The 15,000-nt window shown below is 40.3% G+C and overlaps 1 protein-coding gene across 5 annotated transcripts in view; it reads right to left on the bottom strand.

Moving 5' to 3' along the window:
- Positions 1 to 4,765: 4,765 nt before the first annotated feature.
- LOC144975266 (uncharacterized) overlaps positions 4,766 to 15,000 on the bottom strand; it is a 221,062-nt gene continuing 210,827 nt past the window's right edge. For all 5 annotated transcript variants that reach the window (XM_078919190.1, XM_078919194.1, XM_078919192.1 and 2 more), the window contains 3 exons: positions 14,931 to 15,000; positions 14,117 to 14,347; positions 4,766 to 13,113 (listed from right to left, as the gene is read on the bottom strand). The exon at positions 14,931 to 15,000 is cut by the window's right edge and continues 182 nt beyond it. In XM_078919190.1, coding sequence (XP_078775316.1) covers positions 11,143 to 13,113; positions 14,117 to 14,347; positions 14,931 to 15,000 — 2,272 coding nt within the window. In that variant the 3' untranslated portion in view covers positions 4,766 to 11,142. The remainder of the gene's footprint in view (positions 13,114 to 14,116; positions 14,348 to 14,930) is intronic.

The raw sequence follows: 15,000 nt of genomic DNA, 5'->3' as shown, positions 1-15,000 counted from the left end.
GTTTCATTCATCATGTTTTGTTGATAAAGGGGAAACCCGAAACGTCCACATTGACTGTTTTCGTTTATTTATTTGAAGCTTTCAATCAGTTTCACATTGTTACCTAGTATCACGCTATGAGTTTACGAAGGCTACGATTCGATAGACAATAACACACGCTGAAAACCCACAGCTACCAACAAGAATAGTAACTCATCATAGGAACGGTTACTCGACTGCAATTCATGGATTGTGTCCCTTGAACGTAGCAGGGGACACAGTCCATACCAGACTGTTCACAGTATGCCAATAACGATAACTCGTCTTAGGCATGACTCGACGATTAATTCCCTAGATTACGTCCCTTGACAGCAAGACGCCTCGTCCTGACGGCGTTATATTCATGTGTAGTTTATGATAAAGCTACCACGTGACTAAAGTGTCATTATAAACTGTTTAAAAAATATAATACAATACATATTCATGCATCCCAGATTTATGCTTTCATCATGCTTCACGTTCTTCATCATCATCATCATTAACATCGTTGCCATCATCATCATCATTGTTGTCATCGTCAATTATCGTCAAAATAATTATGATCATCATTATCACCCCAGAAAAGCCTTGACTGTTTTTTGGTCTTTCACATGTTGGGTTATTTCACCAATTCATTTTGGGTTAATTCACCAATTCATGTTGGGTTATTTCAGCATTTATGTTGGGTTATTTCACCAATTCATGTTGGGTTATTTCGGCAATTACGTTGGGTTATTTCACCAATTCATTTTGGGTTATTTCAGCAATTATCTTTGGTTATTTCACCCATTCATGTTGGGTTATTTCACCAACTCATTTTGGGATATTTCACAAGTTCATATTGGGATATTTCACCAATTAATGTTGGGTTACTTCATTAATTCATTTTGGGTTATTTCACCAATTCATTTTGAGTGGTTTGTTTTGTTTGTTTTTGTTAGGGTTTCACGGTGCTTGTGACCCAGTAATGTTTGTTTTGTTTTGTTTAAGTTACGGCGTTTGCAACACATTAAGGTCATATCAGCGCCAGTAAAAAGGAAGAAAATGGGATAGTAAAAAGTGCTAGAATTACAATTAAAGCACAAAAGAAAAGGTAAGACAAAGGGGAATTGGTTCAAATAGGGAACAGATGTAGATTCCAAGAGCATACCGCCAAAGGACTTAGTTTGAGATCACCGAAAAGTTTCATCCAGACACAAGCACAGGCCCCAATCATATAATATAATATGTAAACTAAACATAATACAATGCATAACAGAGAGATGATTTACGATGAAAAAAATATCATCTCCCAAAACTATAACTATACATTCGACTGTTTCCCTCCCAGCCAAGGAACTCCGGCAAGGACAGGACAAAACTAAGTAATCTCATTCCAAGACAATGACAGGAAACAATTGGAAAACGGTTATGGGGGGATAGAAGACACAGCATGTACCTCCCTGCCCACTATGGGAGGTCAGGATCCCCACCCAGACCCATGTAATGTAGATCATGTCAGCGCCAGGAAAAGGGAAGAAATTGGAAGGTCCAAAATATATTTTTACAACAATTAAAGACTCAGGAAAAAGTAATGCAAAGGGGGAGGGGGGGGGGGGGGGTCAGACAGGGAACGGATGTAGAATCCAAAAGCACACTTCCGGTGTACTTGGGTTGAGATCGACTACGTCTCATCCAGACATAAGCACACATTCACACTAAGAGTAAGGGAGCGTTCACATATTACGTCATCAGCTAGGGGGGGAGGGGGGGTCTACCAAATGTTGACATGTGTTGACATGGGGGGGTGGGGGGGTCAGACCCAAGATGATGTCATCAAAACATAGGCAAATTAGGCCTATTTTATTAAATGCAAGAGCTTCAAAAATGGCTTTCCAAATAAATTAGCAAAAAGGCATTAATGGAAGATTTGGAAGCCTATTTCAAAGTTTGTTCCTTTCAAAACAGCTAAAGATAAATTGCTATGATGAGTATTGCCCATCTCTCAAGAAACAAGATGGGAAAGGGGTATCACTTCTCAAAAGGCGAACTTGCCCTAAATGTGCATTGTATCACTCCTCGATCACAGCAATGAAAGACCATTCACGAAAATGCAGCATACAAGAAGAACAGCAAATGGGAGAAAGTGATGACGATGAAGATGAAATTGATGATACTATTTATAGTACATTGCCAGAGGTCCAAGGCAGAAACATTTTTGAATCAATTAATTTTATGTTTGGAAATTGAAACAGAAATTCATTCCACTAAAAGACTAATATGCTATAAAATAATTTGCCTCCTATACTATTTTAAATTACACTTTCTGAAATTTTTTTAATAGCACCTGCACCAAGTAGCCTAATTTAAATAATGTTTGTTAGATTTTATCTTTGCAAATTTAAATTTTATGTCCCCATTGTATCGTAAAACATAAATTATCAACAGTTTCTGAAATTAATAAAATGTCTGAATGTGTTTTATCAAACGTTGATAATCAATGTTTATGGTTTGAAAAACGAATAATAAATATTGTGAAATTAAAGATCTGTTGAGGGGGGGGGGGGGGGGGTCAGGTCAATGATGACAAGTGATGATTTGGGGGAGGGGGGGGGTCTAAAAAGGGCAAATTTTTGATGACGTAATATGTGAACGCTCCCTAAGACGCAACGACAACAAAACAAAACAAAAAAAACCCATTGTTTTTCTCTCCAAAAATGAACTTCTTTATTCAGCAATAATAATAATAATAATAATAATAATAATAATAATAATAATAATAATAATAATAATAATACACGTTGGCAAGACTAACCAATTAAATAATAATAGTAATAATAATAATGAGGACATTAATTGAAGGGGTTAAAATAATTAAACATCAACTAAATATAATTCATAATTTATAATGGATTTAATGAATGAATGAATTAATTATTCAATGAACTAAACACACAAAACAATAGGTGTAAACGGAGGACGAGGCGAGCTGCTAAGATTTGCTTTTGGCTGAGGGGATAGCGCACTGGCCTCACCACCGACAGGCGGGAACATAATGAGTAAGGCACATAGATAGATTGTTAATTATAATAATAATAATAATAATAGCAATATTAATAATATCAACAATGATAATAGTAATAATAATAATAGTGATAATAATAATAATAATAATAATAATAATAATAATAATAATAATAATAATAATAATAATAATAATAATAATAATAATAATAATCAATTAATAAGTTATAGAGTCAGCAACATAAGGTCAGATCAAAAATATTCATATCAATACATATCATAAAAAGTTATTAATGCTACTCAAAAAAAAAAAATCAAATATAAAAACAAACAAACAAAGCATAAAACAAAAACAAACAAAACCAAAACAAACAAACATAAAAACCATAAAAACCGACCCGCATTGTGAGCAGCGTAGTAGCACTAGCTTAAGTGAATTTTCATATCTAATTGTCTTTCTGACAAAGTCTATGCTGTTCACACTCACTACATTTAGTGTATTAAAAAAAAAAATAGACTTTTCTGTTTCAATTTGTTTGTTTTTTATTCAAAACGCCAAGAATTATTTTTGTTTTTAATTGGGGACTGGGGATCGAACCTCAGACCTTTTGAAAGGATTTTTTTGGACGATTTATTTTTCTTGCTTAGTCTGTCACCTTTCATACAGTTTTTGTCATGTCTTTGTCTTGCACCGTTGCCTGATCCCGAATTTCTCAACTTGTTCTTAAATGCATTAGGTGAGTAATACGGTTCAACAGTCGTGACGTCACTTCCCTCGTAATGACGCATAGTTACTGGTTCTAAACTATCAGATCAGCCCTTATGACATACTTCTCCGACAAGCATAACAGGGTACCGTCAACTGGTGTGACTTTGCCTCTCTACCCATTTGGAGCATTTGGAGTATTCTCAGGCTTGTTGCAGTTAATTGATTCATTAGAGGGCTTAGGTTTTCATCAAAAGAAATAACTATTACAAAGATGCATGCCGTCATTGCCAAGGAGGCCCTGAGACAATGGACCACATCGTCATCCACTGCCCAGTGACAAGCCTATCAGGAGAGACAGCCTATATGGCAGGAAAGGAATTTGAAGAATGGATTAAAAGATTCAAACTAGAGGTGTAGCCATTCGATACTAATACTACGACTATTACAAATCTAAATACAATTTACTTTGTCCAAATCTATAGAGACAACAGAGTCACTCCCGTTGACAGTATCCAGGGGAGACAAACATAAATCTCATCATGTTTTGACTTTTATACATTCTTATCACATGACATGTGAAAAAGTTCTAGCCAGCACGAAGAATAAAAAGTACCGATTTTATTTGTTTAGAACCAAGCTGCTGGTTGCTGGGCTGACGTGACATCAGACTAATGAATCCTATTATGGATAATAATAATAAAAATAATAATAATAATCTTTATTGCCCAAATTAAGACAATGAGCTACATCTGGCCAGTACATACAATGTGCCTCAACACCACTAGCACAACCACTAAGACAGACACAAACACACAACATTTGATAGACGTAGTCAAGAATGACGTCACTAAAACAACAAATAACTTGGTGTTAAATGAAATGTATGAATAATGACACGTGTCATCTCTACTCTTTCATCCGCCTACCCCCCCCCCCCCTTCTCTCTCTCTCTCTCTCTCCTCTCTCTCTCTCTCTCTCTCTCTATATATATATATATATATATATATATATATATATATATATATATTGCAGGCAATAAGCTAAAGAACTTTATAAATACAACATCACCATGAATAGAGCAGCACTATGAAAACAAAAAACAACACAATTTAAATATTACGCCCTGAAAAATAATTATAACAACATTAATAATAATAATAATAATAATAATAATAATAATAATAATAATATCAAATTGATACAAAAAGTCGCCAAATGCACCTAGGTTCAAATCTTTGACCCATAGACAAAATAACAAACAAGAAGACAAACTAAAAAAAATAGTAATACGTAGTAGTAGTAGTAGTAGTAGTAGTAGTAGTAGTAGTAGTAGTAGTAGTAGTAGTAGTAGTAGTAGTAGTAGTAGTAGTAGTAGTAGAAGAAATAGAACCATCACCCTCAACCAGATGAGGAAAGAATAAAAACCCAAATTCCAATCTATTTATAAATATAAAACCCAATTTTCTCCACACAGTTCAATCTGACACAGTACCATAGTGACAGGACGGGCCACAAATTTTATAAAATATGTCACAGTTATAGAGTTACAGTTACAGTTAGTCGTCATAAGCAAATCGAGTTATACATCATCACCATCGTCATCATCATCGTATTCGTATTATGCATATATTCTAGCAGTCACATCATCCAAGCATCAATTTCATCTACATTAGCAACAAAGAATAAAAATGAATTTTCAAATCATACTGAAATCGATGAGAAACCACAATACATTCATATATACACATTCATATGAATGAATTCATATTCATATTGAACAGAATATGTCAAACATTTAAATGACAAACTACATATTATGTACTTATGGATAGTCACATAATTTTCATATGTTTTATTTTATGAAATATTTCAATTCAATCGTGATATTTGTAAATACTCATTCAGACATTGTACATTATTTCATGTGAATGAATTCCTCTGGAGGAAAATATTAGTACCTACATCATAATAGCCAGTCGTATTTACATAAATTTACATAAATTAATAATGACATGCAAAGGAGCAATGAATAAGTTTGCATACAAATCAAAAGAGGGAAGGCGACGTGAGGGTGGGTGATGCAATATGTCCAGGGCGTCCAAACTCTACCGTGGCGTTGGGGTGGGGAGGGGGGGGGAAGAAGAAGAAGAAGAAGAAGAAGAGAGAGAGAGAGAGAGGGAGAGAGATTTTTTAAAGGGTTTTACGGCGCTTGCAACACATTAAGGTCATATCAGCGCCAGTATAAAGGAAGCAAATGGGATATAAAAAGTTCTAGAATTATAATTAAAGCACCCAAGAAAAGGTAAGACAAAGGCGAATTTGTTCGAAAATGGAACAGATGTAGATTCCAAGAGCATCCTATCAATGTAATTAGTTTGGGATCACTAAAACGTCTCATCCAAACACCAGCACAGACTCCGACTAATGGGAACACACTCAAATGTTTACAAGATGTTCAATACAAAATACAACTATCAATAAATCACAGAGAGATGATTTACAAGGAAAAAAATATCATCTCCTAAAACTAACACTATACATTTCACCGTTTCCCTCACAGTCAAGGACTCCAGCCAGGGCTAGGACAAAACTAAGTCTAATCTCAATCCAAGACAAAGACAAAAAGTAATTGGAATTGGAAAACAGATGTAGGGGTAAAGAAGTAGAAGACACAGTCAGTGACCTTCCTGCCCTCTATGGGAGGTCAAGAACCCCACCCATTTGGGGGGGGGGGGGGGCTGTAATAAAAGGTATACAAATGAATTGATCAGAACACGGTGCTTGCAGATTTAAAGTCGGACGCTCTTGAAGTTAAACTCGTATCTCAGTACCTTGGTTTATCACAATCTGGTTATTCTAAACATTATCATCATTACTATCATCATCATCATCATCATCATCATCATCATTTAAACATTGAAAATGAAATTGTGACGATTAAAATACTGAGGAAAATGAAAAATGACCAAATATACAGTCAGTGGGAAGGTCCATGTTCATCCTTAAGTTAAACGGATCTCTCACTGAGAGAGAGAGTCGTTGGGACTAGGTTGGGATGGAGGGGGAGGGGGGATAACATACTGTATCTCTGTCAGTTAACTTGGAAGATATACAAGAATAACAACAACAATAATAGCAACAACAACAACAACAACAGGATAAAAGACGCCCCCCCCCCCCACCACCACCAAAAAGAAAAAAAGTCAGCAGCATCACCAGCAATAACAATAAATTAAAAAAAAAGAAGAAAAGAAATAGCAACAAAAACAATCACCACGAAAATAGCAACACAACCACCAACAACACAATAATGATGATCATCATAAAACAACAACAACAACAACAACAACAACAACAACAACAACAACAACAACAACAACAACAACAAGAATAACATTGCGTCCACAACCAACAGCCAACACGTCAACATTCACGTTAAATGCCGTTTGGTTTGGATTGAATCCCATATTTGGTATAGAAACCGGAAGCCATTTTGATATCATCTGAATGGAAGACGTTATATAAGTAATTGATGGCAGTCACAGCAGTAAAAAAAAAACCACACACATTGATTTCGTCGTACAGGCGAGAGTTCATCTTTTTATGTCAACAATAAAATATCTACAATATTATTATAAACGCTTGACAACAACTTTCAAATCTCAGGTTTGAAAGTTTTAGCCAAGATGAGGGCCATTTAAATCAATCGATATTTGAAGGACGAGTTTTCTGGCTAAATTTTTAAATACGTGTCTTTCCAGAGTACGACAGTTAAATGGTTGATGTAATTTATGGGTAGGTGAAAAATGAGGGGCTATGGTCAAAGCGTCACCCGTAGCCTTTGTAAACTCATGGCCTGACACTTACCAAAAAATGACGTCAAAAGACAAGTCTTTGGCCACAAAAGAAAAAAAAAAACCGTGCGTTGTATTCAAGAGTTCAACCAATGGGATCACTTGTTTCCTTGAGCTTTACTAACGACAACTCACTAAACGCTCCACAAAGCTAAAAAAATGACGTCAAACTATAAGTCCTAGTGGATTCTAGTGTCAGGCTATGAGTTAACGATGGCTACGGGTTTGAGTGTAGCCATCGTTATGTTATAGCCTGACACTGAAATCCAAAAGGACTGGCAGTTTGACGTTATTATTTGGTTTTTGCACCGCCTAGTGAGTTGTCGTTAGTAGAGCTCATGGAAACAAGTTATTTCATTGGTTGAGCTATTGAATACAACTCACGATTTGTTTTCTTTTGTGGCAAAAGACAGGCATTTTGACGTCATTTTTTTTTTTGGTCAGTGTCAGGCCATAAGTTTACGAAGGCCACGGTTTGAGGCGTCTCCTTCGAAACAGTGACGTCACGAAGAAGACGACGATCACCAAAGGAAAGTGAAAAGTAAGTTGTTTTTAGAAGTACTCAAGGAAACAAATGATTCCATTGGTTGAGCTATTTACTGATTACAACTCACAATTAACTTTTCCCCGTGATCTTCGTCTTCTTTTATGACGAATCTTTGTTTTTAGTATCAGGCTTTTGGTTGACGAAGGTCAGGGTTGAGGGGTAGACATACGTCACGTGACAATATTGCCTCAGATGAACACTTTAAACGTGCATCGACAATGGATCAATGATGAAAGAGAATGGAACGGAGAGCATTGCTCCCAACATGACGATGAACGGGTGACTGTTGTTCTACTGATGCTATGCGTTTAGGTAAAATAATCACAACATCCGTCACCAAGATATAACGGACCACCACATGAAACTATGCGTAACCTTGAAAAAACATTTACGGTCTGATTGATAGATTTTAGTGAACACTAATCACCAAAATGGTTGCCGAGAAACAACAAAGAGTTGAGTAGCATCAATCTCGTTCCATCTATACCCTGTCATAATTTCCATTGCACTTGCAGTTGACTCCATTCTTGATGACGTCAGACACGAGAAGACAAAGCCAGAAAGAACACAAAAACCCAACGATGTGCTACCCCCCCCCCCCCCCCCACCCACCCCATTCCAACAAACAAACAAAAATAATAAAAAAATAAGGGGAAAAGGAAACACAAACCAAAAAAAAAAGCAAGAAAAGAAAACAAAAACCAAACTGACCGCCCTCTGGGGTGGGGGGGGGGGGGGGTGAGGGATGATATGAACCTGAGGCTGACACATACGTCACTTCTCATTGAACATTGCATAAAGGCATTTCAACTGCACATCTCTTTATCCGGATATACATAGTAAGATCGATGGTCGGTCGGCGGATCAAAACTCTTTAAGTCTATAATATGTCTATTATGACGTCATCAGAGGTCTGATCCGCCCAACATTAACTAAAACATGGTGCGCAAAGCTCGAATGTAGACTTCAGAGGTTTGATTCGACATCGGAGGTCTGATTCGCCCAAAATGAAATAAATCATGGTGCGCAAAGCTCGTATGTAGACTTCAGAGGTTTGATGATCGTGAAAATCGGGGCTTCAGAGGTTTGATCCGCCGATCGTGAAAGTCGGGGCTTCAGAAGTTTGATCCGCCGATCGTGAAAGTCGGGGCTTCAGAGGTTTGATCCGCCGATCGTGAAAATCGGGGCTTCAGAGGTTTGATCCGCCGATCGTGAAAGTCGGGGCTTCAGAGGTTTGATCCGCCGATCGTGAAAATCGGGGCTTCAGAGGTTTGATCCGCCGACCACATATCATAAATCATCATGACAGTATTACAGAATCCAGTAGAATTGGACAGGTAGAATTCATTAGTCTATAAATTAATTGTACTTTTGTATCAATACATTATACATTTATAAAATATCCAAGTTGATTTAAAATGAAGGAAGACGATTTGCATCGCATTGGACAAGGACAACGTGTATTTATTGGCAGGTCTGGTAAGAGAGAGAGAGAGAGAGAGAGAGAGAGGGAGAGAGAGAGATAGATAGATAGAGAGAGAGAGAGAGGGGGGGGGGAAGAGAGAGAGAGAGAAAGAGAGAGAGAGGGGGGGGGGAGAGAGATAGATAGGTAGGTAGATAGATAGATAGAAAGAGAGAGCGAGAGAGAGAGAGAAGAGGGGGGGGGGGGTGTTTCGTACCATTTGAATATCTCAATCGTATAATATTTTGCATCAGCTGCTATAGCTAATAATAATAATAATAATAATAATAATAATAATAATAATAATAATAATAATAATAATAATAATAATAATAATAATAATAATAATAATAAACTCGCCCCCCCCCCCCCCCACTCCCCACAATAATACTGATTTTGTTTTAGCCATTATGTCCAAACCAACGTCATGTTGAATATCAACAGGTCACAACAAGATCCTCCACATGTGTTGTGTCGTCATTACTATTCCTGCCTGCCAGTGCCAGTAAGAAATCCTTTCTGTTCGTTAAATCCAAATTGAGAACACACTTCCTACACATTGAGTCCACACACAATCACACACCATCCATCCTAAATGCCGAATCACATTGCAATGTCTATCGAGTCAGTATCCAAATATTTTCTTACGTAACAAAGACACTGGGTGACGTCATATCCGGAAGATCAGCCACGGCAAAAATGGGCACAAGTTAATCAATTATATAAAGACGTGTGTATAGAAAAATATACACATTACACACAAACCATAACACATCTCCAGCAATATGACATGGTGATTGTCTTGAACTTTTTCAACTTTCAACTTTGAACTTTGAGCGCGAGAAGTCAGGCAACGTGGACATTTTAGTGTATAGAATTACACAAGCAATTATGTCAAGAATTACACAAGCAATTATGTCAATGTCAATCTTCCTTAGGCTTATTTCACGACGAATTGAAAAATAATGTGTTTTTTTTCCGGTTCTCAGAGGTATATAATATTACTGATATATTTTACATCCGTTTTATACTGAAAAAAAAATGCTACACATCAACTGTACACTGTACACATTGGCAAGACTGGAGCACAGAAGAGTGAAAACTCGTGTAATCTTTAGAGTCGTTCATACACATACACACACACATGGTTCTTGAAGCACAATTCTATTCTATTTTGGTTCTTGAAGCACAATTCTATTCTATTTATACTACCATCGATGTTTCCTAAAGGATCGACAAAGTCTTCTTTGACGCAAACACGCCATCTGCTGTCCAGGATGTCTTCAAGAGCATCAACAAAATCTACGAGCAGTTCATCATTGAAGCACATAATTCTAAGTCTGACAATGTCATCTAGAAAATCAACATAATCTACAGTCGCTTCATCTTTGAAGCACACATTCCTTCTGCTCATGTCTTTGAGTGCATCATTATAATATATTCTAATACTAAGAGCAGCAGTTCATCATAGACCACACGATTCTTCTGTTTCTAATGACGTGTCTTGTTTAGAGCATCAATAAATTCTAATTCTACGAGTATTTCTTCATCATTGAAGCACGCAGTTCTTTTGCTTCTGGCGATGTCTCCTAGAGCGACGAGACATAGCAGCAGGATTGCCCACGGTCCCTCCGATTCCCATGTCATCCACATAGGAGATTTTGTTGCTCCTGGAGTTGTGATAGTAATAATCAAACTCATCCGAATCGCTGGAACTGGAGCACGTGCTGCAATGGTCGTCATCGAATACCCCGTACATGAACTTATCGGCAGCGGCGCTATCTAACACAACCGGGGATCTATTCGACTTTTTACTACTTCCGTTTTCTTTGTTAGAAGAAGGATTTTGATTGGCTGGGTTACCGATTTGTTGGTAAAGGTGGTTGTTATGGTGGTGGTGGTGATGGTGGTTGTGGTGGTGGTGGTGATTGCTAGAACTGCTATTGCTGTGATGGGACTGGGATCGCGCCGAGGATGGGTTGGACTGTAGGACTGACTGGGCACTGCCTGGGCGCCCTTCAAAGCTGTGGCTGCGAGGGCATCCTTGAGGTCGGGGTGCCTGGGGCGGGCGAGAGATTGGGTTCATTTTGGTGTTGTCGGGTAAGGGGATCGTGCCCGCAGCTGATCGGGCGTGGGGCGGTAAGCGTGGTTGTGGTTGTTGTTGTTGCGATGGGGGTAGGGGTGGTGACGGGGTGTGTTGATTCACGTCTGCTCCGTGGCCAAGGTTAGGTAACTCCGGATGTGATCGCATTGAATTTGACTTGGACGCCTGTCTGTACACAGGGGGCGGGGCTTGTTGTTGTTGTTGTCGAGGGAAATGGCCTTGACCCTGTTCTTGTAAGGGCGTGGACGGTGATTGACTATTACTACTATTACTATTGGTTGTAAGGGGTTGATGGTTGTGATGGTGGTGGTGGTGATGCAAAGCAGGGTGGTGGTGAGGGTGAAACATTGGGGGAGGGAGGGAGTCACCGCTGCCGCCACTTCGGCCGTTGTGGGGATGATGGTATTGAAAACTGCCGTTGTTGGTGGCTCTGTGACTGTGCATCATCATCATGGATGCCGACATCATGAGATTGGGGTCGTCTGGGCCCATCAGGTGGTGGTGGTGAGGCACGTTGGCCGAGGCGTAATGAAGACTGATATTCGGCGTGTTGCCTACAGGGTTATTGCTCTTGTCGGTATTATCTTGACACGTATTGGAGGGACCGAGTGAATACCCGTGATTCCAAACACCCCCGGGCGCCATGTTGTCTCTGGGTTCTGCCTGGGGCGTCGTGGCGTCTTCCGATGACGTCTGCTGTTCCTCCTGCTGGTTCAGGTCGGGCATTGAGAATTGGGATAATCGATTACGTCTTTTGGCTTCCTGTAAAGGGAGAGCATCCACTAACCCGTCTATATTGAGCGTGTACACAGACTCTTCGTCATCCGCTTCCGGCCCCCCGGCGTGGACTTCAAACATCCCCGGAGCGTAGACCTCACTGTTGCTGGATGTGGCGTAACCCTGGTCTCTGTCCGAGGACGGGAGGCTGTCGGGGAGCGTGTACTGCTGTCTCAGGACTTCCTGTATCCCGGCCTTCCCTTCTTGCATCACGTGACTCACAGGGGAGCTTACTCTCGCCTCCTGCATGTTGACGAGATAGTCCTCGGGTCGTCGGGGAGTCTGAGTGTTCATGGACCCGGCGCGACTACAGGCGGCCGAGCAGTAGATGACTCCGTGCTTGGGCAGAAATGGACGCCCTAGAAGAGAGGTCTGACACGTGTGGCATTTGAAACACGCCTCGGACGCGTGCCAGTGTTGACCGTCGTGGGTCATCTGACCCTGGTCAACCCCGATATGTTCCCCACAGGTGTCGCAGTACTCGGCGAACATGTTCTCGAAGCAGGCGCAGCAGTAAGGCCGTCCGTCCCTCATGATGTAACGCTGGCCGCCCAGCTGCCTGTCGCACTCCAGACAACAGAAATGCTTCATGTGCCAACTGCTGCCCTCGGCCTCCGTGCACTCGTCTGCAAAGATGATCTAGTAGGAGAGAGGAAATAAAAACACAAGAAATTTTAAATAAAATTCCCTTCATTCATCCCATAGGGTGAATTTGTCTCAAGAGTCGATTTCAAGGGAAGACTAGAATAACCCAGGCGTTAGCCGCAATGCAGCGCCGCAAATTGAGCTAGGGCGAGGTAACTTGTTCAAGGCCATACAGCGCAGTCTTTTTTTTCTTTTCCTTTATTTTTTTTTTTTGGTACGAACTCCGGGTAAATGTAAAAGTAGGGTTGGGGTGGGGGGTGGGGGGTGGGGATGAGTATAAAGATGTTTTGGTGTACAATCGCGAGGAGTACGATAAGAGATTCGTAACAGGAAGTTGTGGATATGTGTTTGTATAGATTTAATGATGTTCAATTATATCATAGGTTTTCTGATTAAACAGCGGGTAAGAGAACTTGACAGATTACATAATAAGTATCTTGTTTCTCTTACATCTATACCACATCTACTTCAATCACCAACACCACTACCATCGTCATCAACAACCAACATCATCCATCACATCATCATCAATCATCACATCATCACACCATCATCATACCACCACCCACCACCACACATACCCACCCATCACACCACCACCACCACCCATCACCAATCATCACCACCCACCACACAATCACATCACCACCACCACCACCACCCACCACCACCACCATCCACCATCACCACCACCACCCACCATCACCACCACCCCACCACCATCACCCCAATCATCACCCCACCACCACCATCCACCACCACACCATCACATCACCACCACCACCATCACCACCACCACTATCACCACCACCACCACCACCATCATCATCACCACACACCACCACCACCACCACTCACCACCAATACACACCACCACACCACCAGACCAAAACTCCCACCACCACCACATCACCACCACCACACTCACCTCATCACCACCACACCACCATCACCATCACCACCACTACCATCATCACCATCACCACCATCAACTCACCTCGTCACAAGCAGCACATCTGGGCTTGAGCAGCTCGGCGTGGTGCCTCCCACAGTACAGCTGTCCCTGATGGTAGAAGTAAATGAGGTCCACCAGCAGCTCCCTGCAGGTGACGCACACGAAACAGGCCGGGTGCCAAGAGGCTGTCTCGCTGATCACCTCCCCCACAGCACACTGGTCCACTCGTGAGGCGCCCACCACCAACTCCCCCTGGAGAACGGTGCCCTGGCACTGGGGAGAGAACAAGGAACACACACACACATGCACGTCAATTTCAACATCAAGGATTTGTTAAAATAATGTAAAAAAAAAAAAAAAAAGAAAACTCAAAAAAAAAAACAACAAAAAACAAAGAAAAAAAAAATTAACAGACCTGGAACGGCTCAAAACCCTTTTCAGTCAATAACAAACACAGTTAAAACATTTTACACATCACGTAAAGTCCTCAGAATAGCGGAGGATCTTCAAGTCCATCTGAATTAAACTTGATGAATTAACTACCCACACAAAGGAATGGGAATGACTTAGGCCAGATGGGGTGAGGAAGACCAGCCCCCAAATGTGCCCCCAACCCCCAGATTGAAAGACATTAAACAGATATGCTCAAATGTATATCATTTGATAGATTTCAGCGTTGCCTCTGTTCGAAAGAGAGAAAAAAAAAGTAATTTCGTTAAGTGTTGCCGTTTGCTAGGGACCCCTTGTAAAGCGCTTTGAACACGTTTAAAAGATATTGACATATAAATTTTATAGTTTTTAAAGCCCAATTTAAATCTCAAATCGAATCCCGACCTAAAAGGGTTAAATCACCAACCTGGTAACACACGCTCTCCTCACAGCCCTGCGGCAATATCCGGACGTTTCCGCGTCCAAGAGCGTCCCTC

The sequence above is a fragment of the Berghia stephanieae genome, chromosome 6, assembly GCF_034508935.2.
Source record: "Berghia stephanieae isolate SIO BIC M18660-M18661 chromosome 6, UCSD_Bste_1.3, whole genome shotgun sequence".
NCBI lineage: Eukaryota > Metazoa > Mollusca > Gastropoda > Nudibranchia > Aeolidiidae > Berghia > Berghia stephanieae.
This window is presented reverse-complemented; position numbering and strand designations above follow the sequence as displayed.